The sequence below is a fragment of the Martes martes genome, assembly GCF_963455335.1.
Source record: "Martes martes genome assembly, chromosome: 17".
Taxonomy (NCBI): Eukaryota; Metazoa; Chordata; class Mammalia; order Carnivora; family Mustelidae; genus Martes; species Martes martes.
Window position 1 is genome coordinate 15,333,989 of NC_137905.1, and position 18,248 is coordinate 15,352,236.

The following is an 18,248-nucleotide window of genomic DNA, read 5'->3' on the forward strand; positions in this document are numbered from 1 at the left end:
TTTCCTAAGACTGCCAAGAGAGAGCCTCCTTGGGAAAAGAGAAAAGCTAGAAACAGAAAAGGATGCACAGACCGGACATCATACAAACGAAAGTTTCTGATATGTTAAAATGCCTCATAAATCAAGGGAAAGATGAACAAAGGACCAGGAGAAACCACGGCAATGTCCGCGGCACAGCACAGCGGGGACTATTAAACCCATATGCCAGAAGCTCTTGCTGATCAACCAGAAAAAAGAACCCAGAAAAACAAAGGGCAAAGGCTACGGACAGGAAGGCTGCCACAGAACTGCAAACGGCCAGCAAACCCGTGAAAGAGTATTCACCCTATGTAAGAATTAAGGAGATCCACATTGTAACCATTTTGCCAACCTGAGGAAAGCAGAAAAGGAACAGTATGCTGGTCACTGCGTGAGGCTTCGAGCACCACCCAACAGGGAGGGGAAAAAAATGCTCACCTTCTTTCAGAAGAGGCAGTAAAAAATACCTGCTGGCATTACATCCCGGGATCCAGCGACCTCACTTCTTGGGACTGCACAGGTCTAGACAGATCTATGCACACACCTGTTCCCTATCTCACTGTCTACAGCATCAGAACATGGCAGATAACCTCCCTGTACATCAATGAGACTGTTCGTCTTTTATTGTTTCTCTTCTTTTTTGTACAACATCGACTCTGTACTGATTTTTTCCAAAATGTTGGGGTTTTTTCTTTTTCTTTTTTTTTTACGATTCCTAAACTGTAGAGACCTGATGATTTCTGGGAAACCTGTAGCAAAGGAATAGACGAGTATCATGCTGGTAAGCCTTCCTGACTGCCTATGCATGGAATACTACGTAGCCTTAAAAAAAGAGGGAACTAAGAGAAAAAAAAAGAGGGAACTAGGGGCGCCTGGATGGCTCAGTGGGTTAAAGCCTCTGCCTTTGGCTCAGGTCATGGCCTCAGGCTCTCTGCTCAGCGGAGATCCTGCTTCCCCCTCTCTCTGCGCCTGCCTCTCTGCCTACTTGTGATCTCTGTCAAATAAATAAAATCTTAAAAAAAAAAAAAAGAAAAGAAAAAAGAGGGAACTAGATCTCTATGTACTTACCTGAAATGATTTTCAGGATCAAAAGTCACGTGAAAAAAAAAGCTGAGAGCACAACCTGTGTCTATAAAGCTTTTTTAAAGGAATAGTATGTATGTATATGCATTTCTACCAGTGTAAGCATAGGAAAAAAGCTTAAAAAGATATAATCTAAACCTACCAGCTAACTGGTGGTCAGAAATACCACCAGAGCCAACTCAGGCTCTCCGGAATGACCATGGGCCCGTGTGCAGTCTCCCAGCCCTGCTCCAGGAGACCCACATCCATGAGCCCAGGAATCAAGGGAGGGGCATGAGCTTCAGACGCCGAGCTGCTCTTAGAGACGGGGGGCATGGAGAATAACTGGGCTAAAATTTACCAGAACATCTGGCTTTTCACACCTTCTAAATCAACCACAGGAAAACAGTCCCCTCCTTTCATTTTTGAATGAAGGCACCAAGGTATGGGAAGAAGAGGGCAAAAATATAAACTTTAAAAAAAAAAAAAAGTTAACCTAATGAGAAAACAAGGTTTTAGGAAACTGGTTCCAGAATGACACTGTAAACCAGATGATACTTGCACCAGTGTCTCAAACACATCACAGCACCAGGGAGGAGAGGATGGGGATGGAGGGAAGGGTCACCGGTGGGTTTATGCTTTCTGCTTGCCAAGCAAGACAAAGGCTCCCAGGTACCACCTGTAGGCATAGAACACGCAGCTGTCTGCCTAAGCCAGCCCACCCCCCACCAAGGTAACCATAAAGGAGCACGCAGAATGCAGACTGTCAATGAAATCTCTGTCGGATTTGTTCTCTGTCTTCTGACCGGCCCCGCTGGGAGAAAGCCCCAACAAGTGTGTGAGTCAGGGGAATAACAGAGAAGGTGGGATCTCAAGTCATGCCGAGTCTGATGGAGGGCTTCCTACTACCTCTCATTTTGCAGAATCCCAGTAGGGTGGCAAGTGTTCAAGTCCACTGCGTGGAGACGGTGGGTGTGTGTTTTGAGCCAACTGGTGCCACTGCCTACCTCCTACCTTACGCCAAGCAGAGCTGGTGCCTCACGCTCTGGTGGCTGGCCCAAGGCAGCTCACGCAGGGCCCGGACACAACTCCATGGGAGATGACCCCCTTTGTGTATAATTTAAGATAACTAGGAAACCTTCAGGCTTGGCCCCATCATGGGGAATGACCTCCTTTGTATATAATTTAACATGAATATGAAAGCTTCAGTCTCGGCCCAATCAAAGGCATCTCAGCTGGGAACTTTTTGAGTAACAGATTCTGGTGGGGTCTTTATTAAATTTCCAGTCCGATGACTCTCAGGTGAAGAAAAATATCAAAGGGAACACCAGATTCTAACAGTTGGCAGGTGTGCACTGATCTCCAACTGTCCCTTCTGTACTCTTTCCCCAAGCAAAAGACACTACAAATTTCACAGAGTTCACCATGGACGCCACATAGCGGGGAGGTCGAGAGAGACAGACACCTAAGGGCCCAGGCTAGCTCTCAATCCACACACCAGGGACTCAGGACCTGCAGGAGAATGGAGAAGAACACAGGGCAGACATCTGTCAGGACCTGTTGCTCCCCTGCTGGAGGTAAGCAAGCGTACCTCACGTCTCTATGGCTGGAGGGAGAGGGAGAGTAGGCAGGTCCTCCAAGAGGGGAGGAGGGAGAAAGGTACGGAATTCACATTCTGGACCTCAAGCCCCAAAGGGAGAGAGGTACCTTTCTCTCCCACAACATGCTTCCATTCTGACCCAGAAGGATCACTGCAGACAGAAACCAAGAACCCAGCCTCCAAGCTGGTCTGGGGCTGCTGGCCTTCCCACAGGACCGATCAGTCACAGTGCCCAACAGCAGCGGGTATGAGGATATGGGCAGAGGACCACTAAGAGCTGGACCAGAGCCCACCACTCTTGAAGACACACAAATAAACCACTTAAGGAATGCGATCATGAACGTTTCACAAAGCAACCTGGAAGCCCGGAGAAAAGTAAACAGCTTCCATCTGATGCCTGGGGCTCTCCAGCCCACCCTATACACACACACACACACACACACACACACACACACACACACACGCACACACACACTCTCCTTCACTTCCAGAAAACAGGCAGGAAGAATTCGCTGAAGGAGAATCTTGATTGAAAAACTGCTCTCACACAATCAAAACTTGACAATTTCATGCAAGGGAGAGAATACCACCAGCGTTCTTTGTTTCTGTTCTCTGGGGAGGTGGGATGGGCGTAGTGGATTAACAAAACCCTTTCTCAGTCCGGATTAGAAATTAGCTCATGCTTTCAGACAGCTCAGTCTTAATACAGCAACGTGTGTCCCAGCATTTATGACACCAAGAGAAGGGACTCTGGACTGGTGAGGTCAAATGTCACACCAGAGAGCTACGCCTCTGCTTGCATCTCCTGAGACGGCTGTTCTGTCTCCTCCAACATGAAAAAGGAAGAGGAGGGAATAAAGACCTCAGCTGAAAGCGAGGGTTGGGAGACACATTGGGAAGTCCCCTCCATCATGGCTCCTGGAGCAGGTGCAGCAGAAAGCAAATTTGGAAGTTTCTCTGACCAATAATGAATACTTTGCCAAGAAACCGGGATGGGGCAGGGTGGGGACCAGGACGGGTTTGTGGGGGTGGGCAGTGAGGACGGGACTTGGGGAAGGGGTGAGTAAGGAGGGCTGTGTGTGAGAAGCCTGGTGCCCTCCCCAGGTCAGCAGCATCTGGAGTGGTTTCTCTAGCAGACAGTAAAGAACTCGATTACATCCAGTTAACTGTGCTCTAAACTGATTATGCATGTGCTGGGCTAATGGATTACATTAGCAAGAGGAAAAATAACATGCAATCAATCTCCATTTACTACAGGCCACACCAGGGCCTAGAGAAAAACTGACTCAACCACCTCCAGTCCCCACCCCAAATCTACAGACTCATGACACCCTAGGACAGGGAGCCCCCTCAGTGGCAGGAGAAGTCTGTCTTAGTCACGCTGCCGGACCGGAAGGCTTGGCGCGCGCACTGGAAGAAACCCATCTCTGTGTCATTCAGGAGTGGCTGAGAGCTCCCCGCCCCCACAGCAGAGCCACAGCAAGGCAAGGGACATTCATTACCCAAGGACTAATGAGACCAGACTAATGACCCACGGCTCCTGACACAGGGAATTCTGCTCTGAATGTGGGCGGAGGCGGTGTTCACCCCTGGGGTTGTGCCAGCCAAGTGCACTGTTTGGGGACTTCTCCTTTGGCCGCTGGTTCCCAAGTTCTATCCTGCACCCCAATATTGATGGCCGTTCCCCCTGCACTGCCTTTTTTAAGTCAGAGTTTTCTCCATCTTTTGAATTAAAGAGAGAGAGAGAGAAATAAGGCCAGGGAGGAAAAGTGTCCATAGTTCAGCAAAACCCAGATGGAAACCCCCATCTCCTCCCTGACATCCACCCTGGAAACTGCCTCAACCTGACTCGCTAGGTGTGACCAGCGAAGGTGTTTTGGGGACCTGCGATCATCTCAGGGAATCCTCCAGGTCCCAGGCCCTTCAGAAGCAAAGCCAAGGGTGTGGTATGCTCTCACGGGAGGGTGTAGCGTGGAGAGCTAATCACCACCAGGCACATTTTATCATCCAAAGGGCGTCCTCCCCCCCACCCCAGATGGAAGAGGCTAGCTTCATGCCACTTCTAAACAACCCTCATCAAAGTTGCATACAATCTTCCGTGGCCACGCACAGAACTTTGAACTAATTTTTGCTCAGTCAGGTCCTTTGAAAAGTTTCTTTCTATAGGTTTTCCACCAGGTTTCCTGACCACATCAGCACCCCCGCCCCCCTTATGGTTGCCTGAGACCTCTAACTTAAAATGACCCCAAGGAGCCTTTTCTTTCAATGGTAGTCCCAAACTAAGCCATCCAGTGAGGTTCCTGCTCACTTAGAACAAGGGGGCTGGCTGCTTGGTGTTCAGACCTTCCCCACTGCACCATGCCAGCCCATCCACGCTGGGGTCAGCAGTCAATTCCAGAACCTTCTAGTCCCACCACCTCATTTCTGCCTTCTCCTCCTTCCCCTAAAGTGGCTTCTTATCCACACTACACAGGCCTCCTGCCAAGCTGCAGACGAGCAATTGTAAAATGAATCACAGTTACCGATCTCGGCAGAGACTGATATAGGGAAAGGACCGGAAGCCTTACTTGGAGTCTCCCTTTAAAATCACCAGGGGTAGTGAGGGGATTAAACTCGCTAGGGGTCAACAGAAAGGCTCCCTCGCCCAAAGATGTGAGAACGGGTGTGAAAGCCAAGGGGAGGGGGCTGATGATAAAAGGGAGAAAATGCAAAGGGAAGAGGGTGTGGAAGGCATGTGGGAGGAGGCTGGGCAGATTTATGGCGATTTATACCTGATTGTTCATACTAAAGCCATTATGGGATGATTAGAGAAAAAGGTGAGGCTTTAAGTCCAGTGAAAATCAATAGAAACGTCTGGAGCAATTCTGCCTCGCAAGTGAAAGGACTATTTACAGTATGTGAGCACCTCCTCCTCACCGTTAAGGTCCATGGACTGAGAGAGAGACTGGAGGGGGTGGGGAGGGGCAGGGAGGAAGGACGGAAGAGAAGACGGAGAGGAGGAGGAGGATGGGAGAAGCCCAAGGGAAGAGAGGGGAAATGTAAATACGAGGAAGAGAAAGGGGGCATGGGATAAGGAAGCAAAAAAGCCTCCCTTCACGGACCCTAAATTTTCCCCATAGCATGTGCCACCTTGTAGTCAACTATGTAATTTATTCATTGTGTTTATCACTCATCTCCCTGCAAGAGAATGGAAGCACTATGAGGGCAGGGACCTTTTTTTTTTTTTTTTTGGTCTATTTTGTACATGGAGGATGGAGGGAGGCATGTGTCCAGAACAGGACCTGGTATACAGTAGGTGCTCAATATCTATCCATGAATGAATGAACAAATCAATGAATCCATGAACAAATGACCTATGTACTCCAGGGGTCTCCAGGAGAGAAGAGATCAAAGGGGGAGAAGGGTGGGACGAGACAGAAAAGGAGAGCGTGAAGAATGCAGGGGAACGGGGCAACACAGGAACACAAAGGTACATAAAAGCTGTAACAAACAACTGTAAGGGAGAAAAGGCCAGTTGTCAAGAGTCGAGAGATAAGCATCAGGCTGTTGTCCATAAAACCTGCCCTCCAAAACAGGGCAGCCTCAAAGAGAACCTCTGGTTACCAGAAGCCACCAGCATGCGGCAGCTTCACGAGGAAGCAGACGCCAACACCCCCTCCAAGACCAACTGGTCACCGACCCCACTGTGACACAGACTGTCACCGTCCGCAGCCATCCCCAGGCCCCAACCCCCAGTGATCCCATGCACGCCTTCCAGAAGGAGCCCGGGTCCTACCTTATACAGCTTCAGGCTGGCCTCGTGCCTGGAGTTGACCGTGTGCAGCCGCAGCTTCTCCAAGCTGTTGGTGTAATAGTCACACGCGTTGCACTTGAGGTGGACGGGGTTGCCAATGGCCACGCACTTGAGCCGCCACTCGTTGGCTTTGCCGCCCTCCTTGATGTGGGCCACCAGTTGGTACTTCTGCACGTGCTTGTCCGTCTTGCAGTGCAGCTGGAAGTTGGCCTTGAGCTGGGTGTTGTAGCGGCAGAGCTTGCACTGGTACGAGTCCCCCATCACGGCCTTCCACTCATCCTCCGGGAGGCTGCGCTCCACGTTCATGTGCAGCCCCAGCATGTCCAGGTTATCCGTGGTGAACTTGTTGCAGACGGCGCATTGGAAGAGCTTCAGTGACGGGTCGTTGGTCTGGATGAAGCTCTCGCCCAGGTTCATCAGCTCCTCGGACACCAGCTGCCCGCCCCCGAGGCGCATGTCTAGGGGGATCTCACCGCCCACTGTGGAGAAGGAGAGGGGGAGAGCATCAGAGGCTAGTTTCACAGCTGCAGCCCCAGTGGAGGCACCCCCAGACTCCTCCACCCTCAACCAAGGGTAGTGGAGGGAAAAAAAATCACATTGAAAGTGTTGCAAGGCACTACTAGCTGGGAACACCCACCCCCTCAAAAATCAACTTTATCTGTTCGGATCTTTCCCATGGAGGTTCTGAAATTTGCAGAAGGCTTTATTATTTGATTGATTGATTGACTGATTTGCTTTTGGGAAAGAAGATCTAGAACCATAATTTCTTGAATATTTCGATTCAGTTCTTTATACAGATCTAAGAAAAGATAGGAATAAACATCATTCACTGGACATAACAGAATCTGAAACTCCAGGCCCCTAAAAGCTGGAAGTTAGTTACAGCTGCATTCTAAGATATGCAGCCTTTGCGGTAAATCAGAACCAGGCCCAGAATTCATCTACAGCAGCATGGCCCCAACAGAACTTCCTGCACTGTCCGGTGGGCTAGTCAGCAGCCACGGCTAAGTTGCAACCAAGGAACTAAATTCTTAGTTTTATTTCTTTTTAATTCATTTAAGTTTAGATCACCCCATGTGGCTGGTGGCTACTGCAGCAGAGGGTGCAGCTTCTCCATCTGAGATTTGGGCGACGGTCTCCCTAATTCCTCAGCACACCCCACGGGTCAATATTCTGCCTGCCTGTCAACGGTGCCAGCTCCTCCCACATGTCCCCGAGAATACAGTCACTCCCCTTTTCTGAGCCCCCACTATGCACGAAATGTAGGTCTGCTACAGGACATGTCACATTCTTCGTTTTCATCAGCCACACGCAGAGGCCTGTGTCCCCATCCCTCTGTAGGGCAGAGGTCCAGACTTCTCACTGAACCTCTAGAGAGTGCCCGGCCCCCCGCACAGATGTTGTGCAGGACAAGGTTAAAAGGGAACTAAAATGTTACAGGTTCAGGAAGTGGATCAAGATGGGTAATGGCACGCAAAGGTCAGCTCGCAGTTCCCAAAAAGAGTCTGCTCCTCCCTCTCCACCCCTGTTATTTCTCGGCTCATCACTGCCCTACATAAAACGGGGATGGGCTCTCATTCACTGGGATATTAGAACTGCAAACTCTTATTTCTATCATGAAAAGGGCTTGGAAAGGGCAGTCTTCCCTCCATTCCCAAGCAGCATACAGTTGAGCAGAACACTGAGCACTGGCTTCTGTGATTTACCTCTCCCCCAAACACATGCACATGGGAGCTACTATGTCCTCCCCTGCCCCTCCCCAAATGATACTCAGATCTGACCTTTTACTTATGGCTGCGCTGAGGTTACTTTTTTATTTTTTTAAATGACTGATTACAATCCAAGTTAGTGGCTAATCAAGTAAAAGATTTCTTTTTTAATGATTTTCTTATTTACGCTACATGAGGCAACTCTAATGAGAAGATCAGTTACAGGTTCTACTGAGCAGTCTGGCTGTGTTTGAAGCCTGTGGACAATGTACCAAGCCACAGAAATCTTTTGCAACGTGCATTCCAAAAGGCTCAAGATGCTTTTTGCTTGTCTCCTCCCTTGCCATCTCTGCTGGTGAGAGGAGCCCTAACTAAGACATTCTTTTTAGGACAAGGAAAAAAAAAAAAAAGAGGAGAAAAAAAGCCTAAAAGCTCCATCCCTTAATGGGGACGAAGGCCAGATAGCATCCATGAAACACACGCGGCATTCAGTCAAAGCAGAAACTGCCCAGAGGGTAAGACAAGGAGCAAACATATATTTGTTTCTGATGCCAACCACCTGAAGCATCAGATTTCCCCCACTTTTTAAATTTAACCTCAGCACATCAATACTGCTCTAAAGAGAAATTCAGCTGTCACTTGCTGGATGCCTGAGTAAAAATGAGAAATTCTCCAAACGCACAGAGGACGTAAGTCCCTATTGCCATTCTAAGCTCTTGAAATGCAAATCAAAGACAGATACTGAGAAGCAGTGAAATGAAGGCGACAGGCAAGCCAAAACTCTGGAGGAGAACCGTACCTTGGAGGAACAAACCCAAGGCTTAGAATCCTACAGATCTGCAGAAGAAGAAGAAACCAGTTCAGCCCCCCGAAGAAGTGGAGGAACCTCACCCAATGGAGAGGAAGTTAGGAAGAGCGCCCCCTGGAAGTAAGAACTCAGCAGGGGTTTTACTTTTGAGCGAGGGGGCACCCACGTCTAACACTAGAATTTACACTCTGCCACAAGAGTTTGCGTCTGAGAGGCATGTGGATTAAAGACACCTTCTAGACTCAAAGACAAAAGCAGAGGATCTACTAAAATCTCTGGCAGGTGTCCTATAACCAGTCGGCTCCCTGGGAAACATGCAGACACCTCTGTAAGCTACCTGATTCTCAGGGCTGGGCTAAACTTTATCATCTAAGGGGATGCCTGGAAGGATATCTGCAGATGGCCTCCAGCTCAGTATCTTATCTACAAATGGCAGCACGACCGACCAGACCAGACCCAAGGGTGCTGACCCTCTCCTCTGAGCCCTCCAGGAAGAAAGCATCCCCCGGAATCAGCATCTGCTTGGTATCACAAAAGAGAAGGTTCTGTCAAAGGAAGGAGTAACTTGGTAAGTAGGAGTGGATTTCACAGAAATGTTTCTCCCCCTGAAGAGCCCAGGAATACCTGGTAACACCTACAGCCTTCTCACAAATGGCCTTGTGAAGGATCCTAGGGCTGCAGACAGAACTGAACGTTACGGCCCTTTCACATTCGCATGTGTTGGCCTCTGCCGAGGTCATAGCACTTACACCTAAGTCCTTCGCGCATGCGCTCTCGTACCCACACCCCCACTCAGGCTGCCAGGATAAAGCGCTTGTGACTCTCACCCTATCTCAGCAGCTCTTGGGGCCTAAGGCAGGCACAGGAGGTTTCCAGAGACACACCTTGGCTGATAAGCAGTAACCCTGAAAATTCAAGGGCCTATGCTTGGCTGACCTGGAAAAGGTCCTTAGAAGGAAAAGCTCTGTTCTCTTTTAAAAAAATAAATGAAGTATGGGTCTGCTATGTACATCCAGAACACAGGGATCCATTCTTCTGTCTCTTTTGCACCTGCCATACGCCCATAATGCATAGTGCCCCGCGGACTCACAGAGAGCTTGTATAAAAAGCACAGTATTTTTCTACTGCTTCATTCAAGCCTTAGTCAGAATTACTGGTTTTCAAGGTAATTAAAAAGATCTCACTTTGACCCAGTATGAACCCATCCATTTTCTGTGCCTTCATTCCATTTACATCAGATTTGATTTACTCCAAGATCTGCCTCCCCAAGATTTTAAATCTCCAGATGAGAAAACCCCAATTCCCACAGGCTTAAAAAAAAAAAAAAGTCTTACAGTATGAGGCCATCCCTTGGTGTGTATCCCCTATGGTTCACTCGGGGGACAAATAAGATGATTGATCCCTGTGCATCCATTATTAACCAGTTGGTGAAACATCTTCAAATCGTTTGGTAATAAAGGATCCACAGGTCAATATTCCAAAATAGAAAACAAGATTAAAGTAGCAAGGATCCAAATTTAAATGCATAGCAGGAAAAACAAATTAAGTGCTATGAAATATAACTCATGAGCAGCAATCAGGACTAAAACACCACACAAAGACCTGCCAACTGGGATTAACCTAAACCACCCCAGAATAAAGGTACTTGCTCACGCTCTGTTGCCGAGAACTTTTTCTCATGTCAGGAAGGGACTACTACTTCAGTAAGGCCACCACCACTGGTCCCAGGAGATTGGCAGGGTCGGGATTTGGAGACCAGGCAGTGCCCATCTGTGGCAAAGATAGGTGGGGGAGGAACAGCCCAACCATCACACTGGTCCTCGTGGAACTGATTTGCACGTTTTCTTGCTACAGAGGCTCTCCCCCAAAAGTGCTCACGATCCTTTTCATGGAAAAACTCATGGGTTTTGGCATCCCAATCCTATCCTCTTGACTCCATTCTAGAGCTATGAAGCCTGTTGGTAAGACAGGCTGTCCGGACACAGCCAGCTTGCGTTCTCTAACATGGGTCGTTTTTTCATGGTAACAAAGGCTCTGTTAACCAGCAATCAACAGATATTAAAACTTTGCTCTTTCTGATGTACGATTTTAGAATTTATTCATTGTTCATCTAGCACACCACTCTTTAAAATTGCCCCAGGGCAACTGAATTCCCAACTATACTTATCCCTGACAACTCACGCAAGACAGTAAAGAAAGGCAACGGGTCTCTTGCATCGAGATCCTCCTCATGAATACACTGGAGAAGTTTGCAGAACATATCTGGATGGCTCCCCGCTCCGCACAGAACCAGCCTTTGGTTACGTGAATAAGGTACGCTATGGTTTCGAGCTGCTCTTAATGGAGAGGACTGTCCCTATTTAAAACCTGAGCTGCAAGTTTCCCCTAAGTCACAGCAAACATTTAACGAACCCCGAAAGTTTCAGATTAATTGCGGCGATTTTTTCAGACTGCGAAAGGGTCGAAGAAAGAGAAGACGGGAATAGAGATAGGGAAGTCGACCAGAAGCCCGACACTAGAGGCAACACTGAAATTTTCATCCCGGCCCGTGGAGCCAGAATCGAGTCGTGTGGCTGCTGAACGGATACAATCTTCCATACGCACACCAGAAGGGGTCCTCGAGAAAAACAGCTGATCGTCAGACACTCACGTCCACACAAAACCAAGTCTTGCAAAAAGAACCATCAGAGCCGAATCCGCAGGACGTGACAGAATGAACCAAATCAGCGGGACCTCAGTCTATCCTCACTGCTCCCCCGTTCACCTCAAGTCACGAGAACACACGCGCGCGCGCTCAGCCTCACCTAGAGCAGGCGTCATGGCGGCCATGGGCCCGGCGGGGTCCAGCTGGAATCCGCTCATCATGAACTGTGCATCTGAGGCGGTGCTGTCCATCTTCAGGTTGGGCAGGTTCATGTTCTGGGCCAGGTAGTACTGGTAGAGCTCGGCCTCGGCGGGCGACGGCAGGCTGCCGAGGCCCAGGTGGCGGTTGTGCTGGATCTGGGTCATGTTCTGCTGCAGGAGCATCATGTTGTGCATGTGCTTCTCGCTGGTCATGTGGATGCGCAGGTTTCTGGCCACGTTGGTCTCGTAGTCGCACACCTCGCACCGCCAGGTGGGCTTGGTTTTTGGTTTGGTGGGCGAGGGGGCCCCGCAGGAGCTGCCAATGTTGGCCGCTGCGGCCGCTGCCGCAGCCGCCGCAGCTGCCGCCCCGGCCGAGTGGCTGAACACCTGCTCCCCCCCTCCGTTCTGCAGGTTCTGCATGTTGTTGAGATGCTTGTCGGACTGCATATGAATACTGAGGTTGCCTTTGGTAGTTGTGGAGTAGTTACACACCTCACAGCGGAAGGGCTTGTAACCACAAGTGTAGCTCTCGCCTCGCGCCAACCGAGGGTGGGGCTGCCCGCTTTTGCAGTAGACACAGGAGCCCCCCGGCTCCGGGTGCTTCTCCTTCATGTGTGCCTCCAGGGTCTGCTGGTACTTATAGTGCCAGTTGCACTTGGGGCACTTAAGTGTCTTACACGAGTTACGAGAATGCATCATGGTCATGTGGCCGCCCAGCGAGCGGGAGGAGCCCAGGACCGTGTCGCATTTGGGACACTCCACGCCGCTCCCCGAGGGGCATTCCCCAACCCCAAGCTCGCAGAGGGAGCCAGCGTGCTGGTGATGGGGGACAAAGCCCCCATCGTCGCCCTCTGTGCTTTCATTTGGTTCTGGTGCTGTGGCATTGTCTTTATTGGCACTTTCGTCAGCAAAGTCCAGCCTCCTGCCGCCCTCTGCCACATTGGCCCTGACGCCCTCACTGTTAAAGCTTAAACGATTCCTCCTGTTCGCACCATCAAAGACAACAAAGGAAGAAGCAGAATTAGAACTAGTAGAAGCTGCGCCCCTCGACAGGGTCTGGAGCACATTAGGCATTAAGGGGGAGTTAGAAATGCTTTGGTTTGAGAGAGCAAGGTCCTTTTTGCTGCTGCTACCTGCCGCGGCCCCAGACTCCTCATGGGGCCTGTCCTCCAGTTCGTCGTCCAACTCGCTTGGAAAGAGTCCTTTGCAGCCCTCGTCTTCCTCCTCCTCTTCTTCCTCCTCTTCCTCTTCCTCCTCCTCCTCCGCCTCTTCTTCCTCCTCTTCCTCCTCCGCCTCCTCCTCGGCTGGCTCTGCTTTCTCCGAGAAGCAATCAGGATCACCCACTTCTTGCTTCTCTCCTTCTGCTGCCCCAGAGTCCTTGCCCTCTGAGGATTTGGTAGGACTGGAGGCCAGAGGCCCCAGGGGGACTGAGGTAATGGGGGTCTTCAGGACCGAGCTGGTGAGCCCGCCAAGGTTCAAGAGGGTGCTGGGGGTCAAGATACCAGCCTGGGGCTGCTCGGGGCCCGCAGCAGAGCCGGCTGGGAGAGCCTCCTCCCCTTCCATTCGAATGCCACTAAATTTCCCATAAAAACTGTGTCCGGGGCCTATGAGGTTAGCTGTGGAAACTAAAGGGTGTTGAAAGTTTTTGTTTTTTGGTTCCAAAAAACTTACAAGGGGTTCCTTGTCTTTGCCAATCCCTTGGATGATAGCGGAGATGTTCTTATTGCTAAGAATTTTCCGCTCGTCTTCACTCAGGGTCATTCGATGGTCGTGCACCGCGTGGGTCACAAACGAACGGACGTACCCGAAGGACAGTTTGCACAAGAAACACATCAAGATGGGCTTCCTCTTGCCGTAGAGCACAAAGCCATCGAATTTGGACAGGTCCACATTGTTGGGAACATCTTTGGATACGCAGGAGCTTTTGGCAGAGCCGTCGCTGTTCAGGTAATCCTTGTTGCTTTTGTGTCGCACGTCAAAAACGCGGAAGCTGTGCAGGACAGGGCTGAGCCCCGTCAGGGCTGAGGTATTCGGGAAAGCCTGGTCTGGGCCCTCAAACCATTTCCCGAAGGATGAGGCTATGTGGAAAGTGTTGATGATCTGTGGGTAGACTGGTGCAGCACAAGAAGGGTCCCCTTGTTTGCCCCCCGCCCCGGGGAGAGAGTTCAGGAAGAGCGAAGGGAGAGGCCCGCTGCCGCTGCCACAGGCGCCACCGCTTTGGGTCAGCTGGCTCAGGCTCTCGACAATGTAGGCTGAGCCATCGGGCTGGTAGACGATCTCCCCAGCCAGGTTCTCCACATCACTCTCCTCGTCCCCCTCCTCACTGGTGTCGCTCCCGCTCTCCTCTCTCAGGGGGAGCGGGGGGCGCGCGCTGGGGCAGTGGTGCTCCATGTAGGTCTGTAGGCTGGCGAAGGAGGCCGAGCACTCGTTGCAGCTGACCTCCTTGCCGGCGGGCTCGGCAGTGGGGCCAGCCGGGGCAGTGCTCTCCGCGAGGCGTTCATTGAAGGGGGCCCTCAGGCTCTCCAGGGGCCCGTGGTTCTCGCTTGCGGACTGCTCCATGCTACTGGGTTTGTCGGGGAGGTGGGTGCTGTTGAGTTCAGTCCATTGCTGGTGCTGAGGGACACTGCACCCATTGTCCTTCCCCGAGACGACAGGCGAGTCACAGCCTTCCATGGTAAGGCCTGCGTGGAGCTTTCATTGCACCCAGTACGGATCGGACCTGAAGAGCAGAGGCAAGGGGGGAGAGGAGGGAGAGAGGGGAAGAGAGAGAGAAAGGAAAGAGGTTAGGAGGGCCGAGGCTAGGTCCCGCACTGAGCACTCTAACAGGCTTCTGTCCACACCCACAACAGAGACCGCAAGGGCAGCAGGGACCCCAGCGATCGCCCCACGCCGTCCAACAAACGTGCAGAAGGCAGCTGGCACCAGGTCTTTACGGCCGGGGTCTGTGGCAAGAGTGGGGAGCATAAGGAAGGGGGCACACAGGAGACCCCCTCTTTGTCTTCAGACTGTCGGCTGCTCTACCCCCTGGAAACCAGTTCGAATTTCCGTTCTTTGCAAGCACCGCGTTAGAGTCGGGGCCAGGCTACGGCCACAGAAGAGGACAGTCGCATCACCTCGCCGGGTCCCGCCGAGGATGCACAAGCGGCCCTACTGCATACAGATGGCCGACACCAAGTCCTTGTTGGCCGACCGCATTGTCTGTGGGCCAAGGGAACACCAGGGAGGGACGGACGAGAGGACGAAGATTTTGTACCCCTAGACAAAGGACAGAAAACCTGTGTGGGGACACGCTTGCTGATTTGGAGGTGAAGTTGCTGCCGTTGCTCTTACTGGCCAAATGTCTAGTTTGGAGCTCAAAGGAAAGTGACTGAAGGCTGCATGGCTCAGAGAGCAAGTCTGCGGGGCCCGGACGTGCTCTGCCAGCCCTCGACAGGGCCTGTGGCTACGTTCATCCTCTCCGGCTCTGGGAAGCACCATCCCGTTTGACAAGCAGTACAACTGAGGCGCTACATGTAAAAACAGGCCCAGTGCCACCCTGACACTGTGAACCAGATGGCAGATCTCCCAAATCCCACCTCCTCCCCGCAACCCACAGAACACCCTTGCTTGTGAGTGAGCTGGCTTCAGACCACGACTGTGATGGCACGAAATCTCAGCTCGACATGGCTGGGAAGCCTCTCAACTGGCCGGCTCCCCGTCCAGCAGCGTCGACCTTGCCCTGTCTGGACAGGGCCCAGTCACCCCTGGTGTGGTGGTTTCTGTTGTCAGGGATCTTAGTGGCAAGCTGAGACGGCAGCTGGGCTCGGCTGGCCCCCTGTTCCACACCTACCTCGGAGTTACTAGTAGCTGTACAAGCAGCTGCCCTTCAGCCCTGGGGCTTTTCTGTTTCAGACTCCAAAGTGCCACTGAGCTGAATCTGCCCTCTGAGACTTCGCCTCCCTGGGGAGGGAGGCATCGGGCCACCCGTCACCTCTCTTGCTCCTGGAGTCACATCATCACAGGGGCGTCCCCTCCGTCCCGGCATGGATCCTACAGGCAACTCAGCCTCTTGCACGGCCCTGATGGTTCACCTGCAAACCCCAGGCCACCCTCCCCACTACGCCTCCTTCCTGGAGAACACTTGGCTGCTTCTCCACCCATCTCATTCATACACATCAGATGAAGGTTTTGGCTGGGTTCAGTCTCTCTCTTCCCCCACCCCACCCCCATTTTCCCATTCTTTTTTCATTTCTTGATTCTTGACTGCACAGTGAGCCAACAGCTCCCCCTCGGGAAAAATTGGGAAAGGCAGGTTTACCAGAAGTCTCTGGAGAAGTAACTTTTTGGAAGAATGTGTCCTCTGTTTTGTTCAAAACACACATATGTGCGCGTGCACACACACACACACACCCCACCTCTCAAGCATGTAACCTCAAACTCCATTACAACCAAGTTCTGCGTGCCTTAGAAAAGACACGGTGATTTTAAACAACGATGACTACACTAAGCCAAACCAAACAGTAAATGCAATGGGACTTCAGAAGGCTTAGCTGGCACACAGGTGAGAATCCAAGGGGCTCTTCTTATGGAGTTGCCTGATTGGCTGGACGACATCTGATTGACAGCTCGGGCCAAAAAGGTTGGCAGGCCTGAAGGGGCGGGAGGGTTAACAGCCCGATTGTAAAATCAATGTCATAAATGCTTGGTAAGTTACAGGAACATGCTGGAAGGGGAGGCCACGATTGATAAAGGAGAACAGCTTTGATGCTTCACTAGGGACCTGAGTATCGACAGCAAAGCCAATCTCCTCTCCAGCCTGGGCTAGGCCAGAGAAACCTGCAAGCGTTTACCAATTAATTGGTGGGCTTTTCTTGCTCTGCTCTCTCCTACCTCCTCCTCCACAAGCCATCCGGCTAAATGACTGGGACCTTTAGAAACTCACCTAACTTTGTTTTCTATAGCCAAGCAAAAGGTGTCAAGAAAGGATGACACTGTGGCCACCTCTGAAAGAGAGATGGTGCCCATGGTGGTGACACGTCTCCCCGAGAGAGGCCACATGGGATACCACTTATTCACAAGGAGTGACGACAGCCCATGAAGACACCAGTGGCCAAGGAGGATCCCACATCACAATCTATGCACTAGGCTTCCTTTCAATCCACGCTGGCCGCGACAGGCAGAACCGTTTATAACCTTGCTAAACAAAGTGTGGCTCAGGGACAAGTAGCGCCGTTTTTCACCAGGGAGCCTGTATAATGCAGACCCACAGGCCCCACTCTAGATCAGAATCTGCCTTTTAACATGATCCCCTGAGGACAGGCCCTAAAGCTTGAGCCACTCTCTGCTTCATGATGTCTTCACCAGATTGCCATCTTTCCCAGGCTCCGTGCCTGGACTGCCAGGTAACCAGGTGGGCTCAGTCTTGGATTCCCCCACGGGTCCCAAAGAGGTGTAGGGAGGGGGTGGACGAGAAGGGACCTGAGGACAGAGATGAAGCAATCTCTTAAACCTGCCTGATCCTTCAGCTCAAGGACCTCAGGCTATCCAGAACTCTCCCACCCAGCCGGCTGTCCCTCTCACTCTGTTTATCAGCCAGTCAATAAGAAAAGGGTAGTTCTTACTTAAGGAGGCAGAAGTCAACTCGGCAGGTCGATCAGCACTCTGTCTGTAAACACGGTTTCCCGTAAAATCAATGATCTTCAGTTATAGAGGCCAGCCTGGGAACCCAGTGGGTCCCCACGCTCTCACACACAGCCCCACCAGCAGCTCTGCTCAGACCCCCACCCCCTACCCCTGGCTCTGCACCCCTTTCCTCGTCCTTCACTCACATCAGGGCCAGCTCACACATCACAAACCCACAACTCCATCTGCAGCCTGCTTCTCTTCTGCAGCTTATGACCCCAAATTCCCTTATAAACACAGACACATTCTATTCATGACCCCCCACACACACACCCCTGGGCAACATTGTGCTCAACGTGGTTTTTGCATTTATGTGCAGGGTTTGGAAAATTCAGTTAAATTTCAGAAGAACACATCTTCCCAGTAAGACCTTCAAAGGGAAGATACAGGAGTGATCCAGTTCTCTCCCATTCATGCTCTCTGCTTGGAGTTTAAATCTGCCACTTGAGAAATCATCTTGTACAGAAAAGTTCCAACACCTTCCTCAAGAGCCCCCACCCTTGCTCCTTACAAGTTACAATTCCTTTGGAACCTACCTGTAAAGCCCCCTGCACCTTTCTAACAGCAGTCTTTATTTTCCAAAGATTGTTTAAAATGACAAAACTCCATATTAATCTGGGCCACTAACAAAGTCATTCATCTCCCTCTTTCAACTGGGAAGATGTGAAAGGACAGTTTTGTTACATTCCGTTAAGGAGACGGGACTGGGTCTAATGCAACAGTTACCGGGAAGCTGGTGGGGGGGTGCGGAAG

The 18,248-nt window shown here is 51.2% G+C and overlaps 1 protein-coding gene across 1 annotated transcript in view; it reads right to left on the bottom strand.

Annotated features, from left to right (window-relative positions):
• The window catches only part of ZFHX3 (zinc finger homeobox 3), a gene marked incomplete at its 5' end in the record, with an annotated part of 156,512 nt that extends 142,005 nt beyond the window's left edge, over positions 1-14,507 (bottom strand). Inside the window, 2 exons of the mRNA XM_080829458.1 lie at positions 6,456-6,952; positions 11,795-14,507. Of these exons, the coding sequence (XP_080685584.1) occupies positions 6,456-6,952; positions 11,795-14,507 (3,210 nt within the window). The remainder of the gene's footprint in view (positions 1-6,455; positions 6,953-11,794) is intronic.
• Between the last annotated feature and the right edge of the window lie 3,741 nt (positions 14,508-18,248).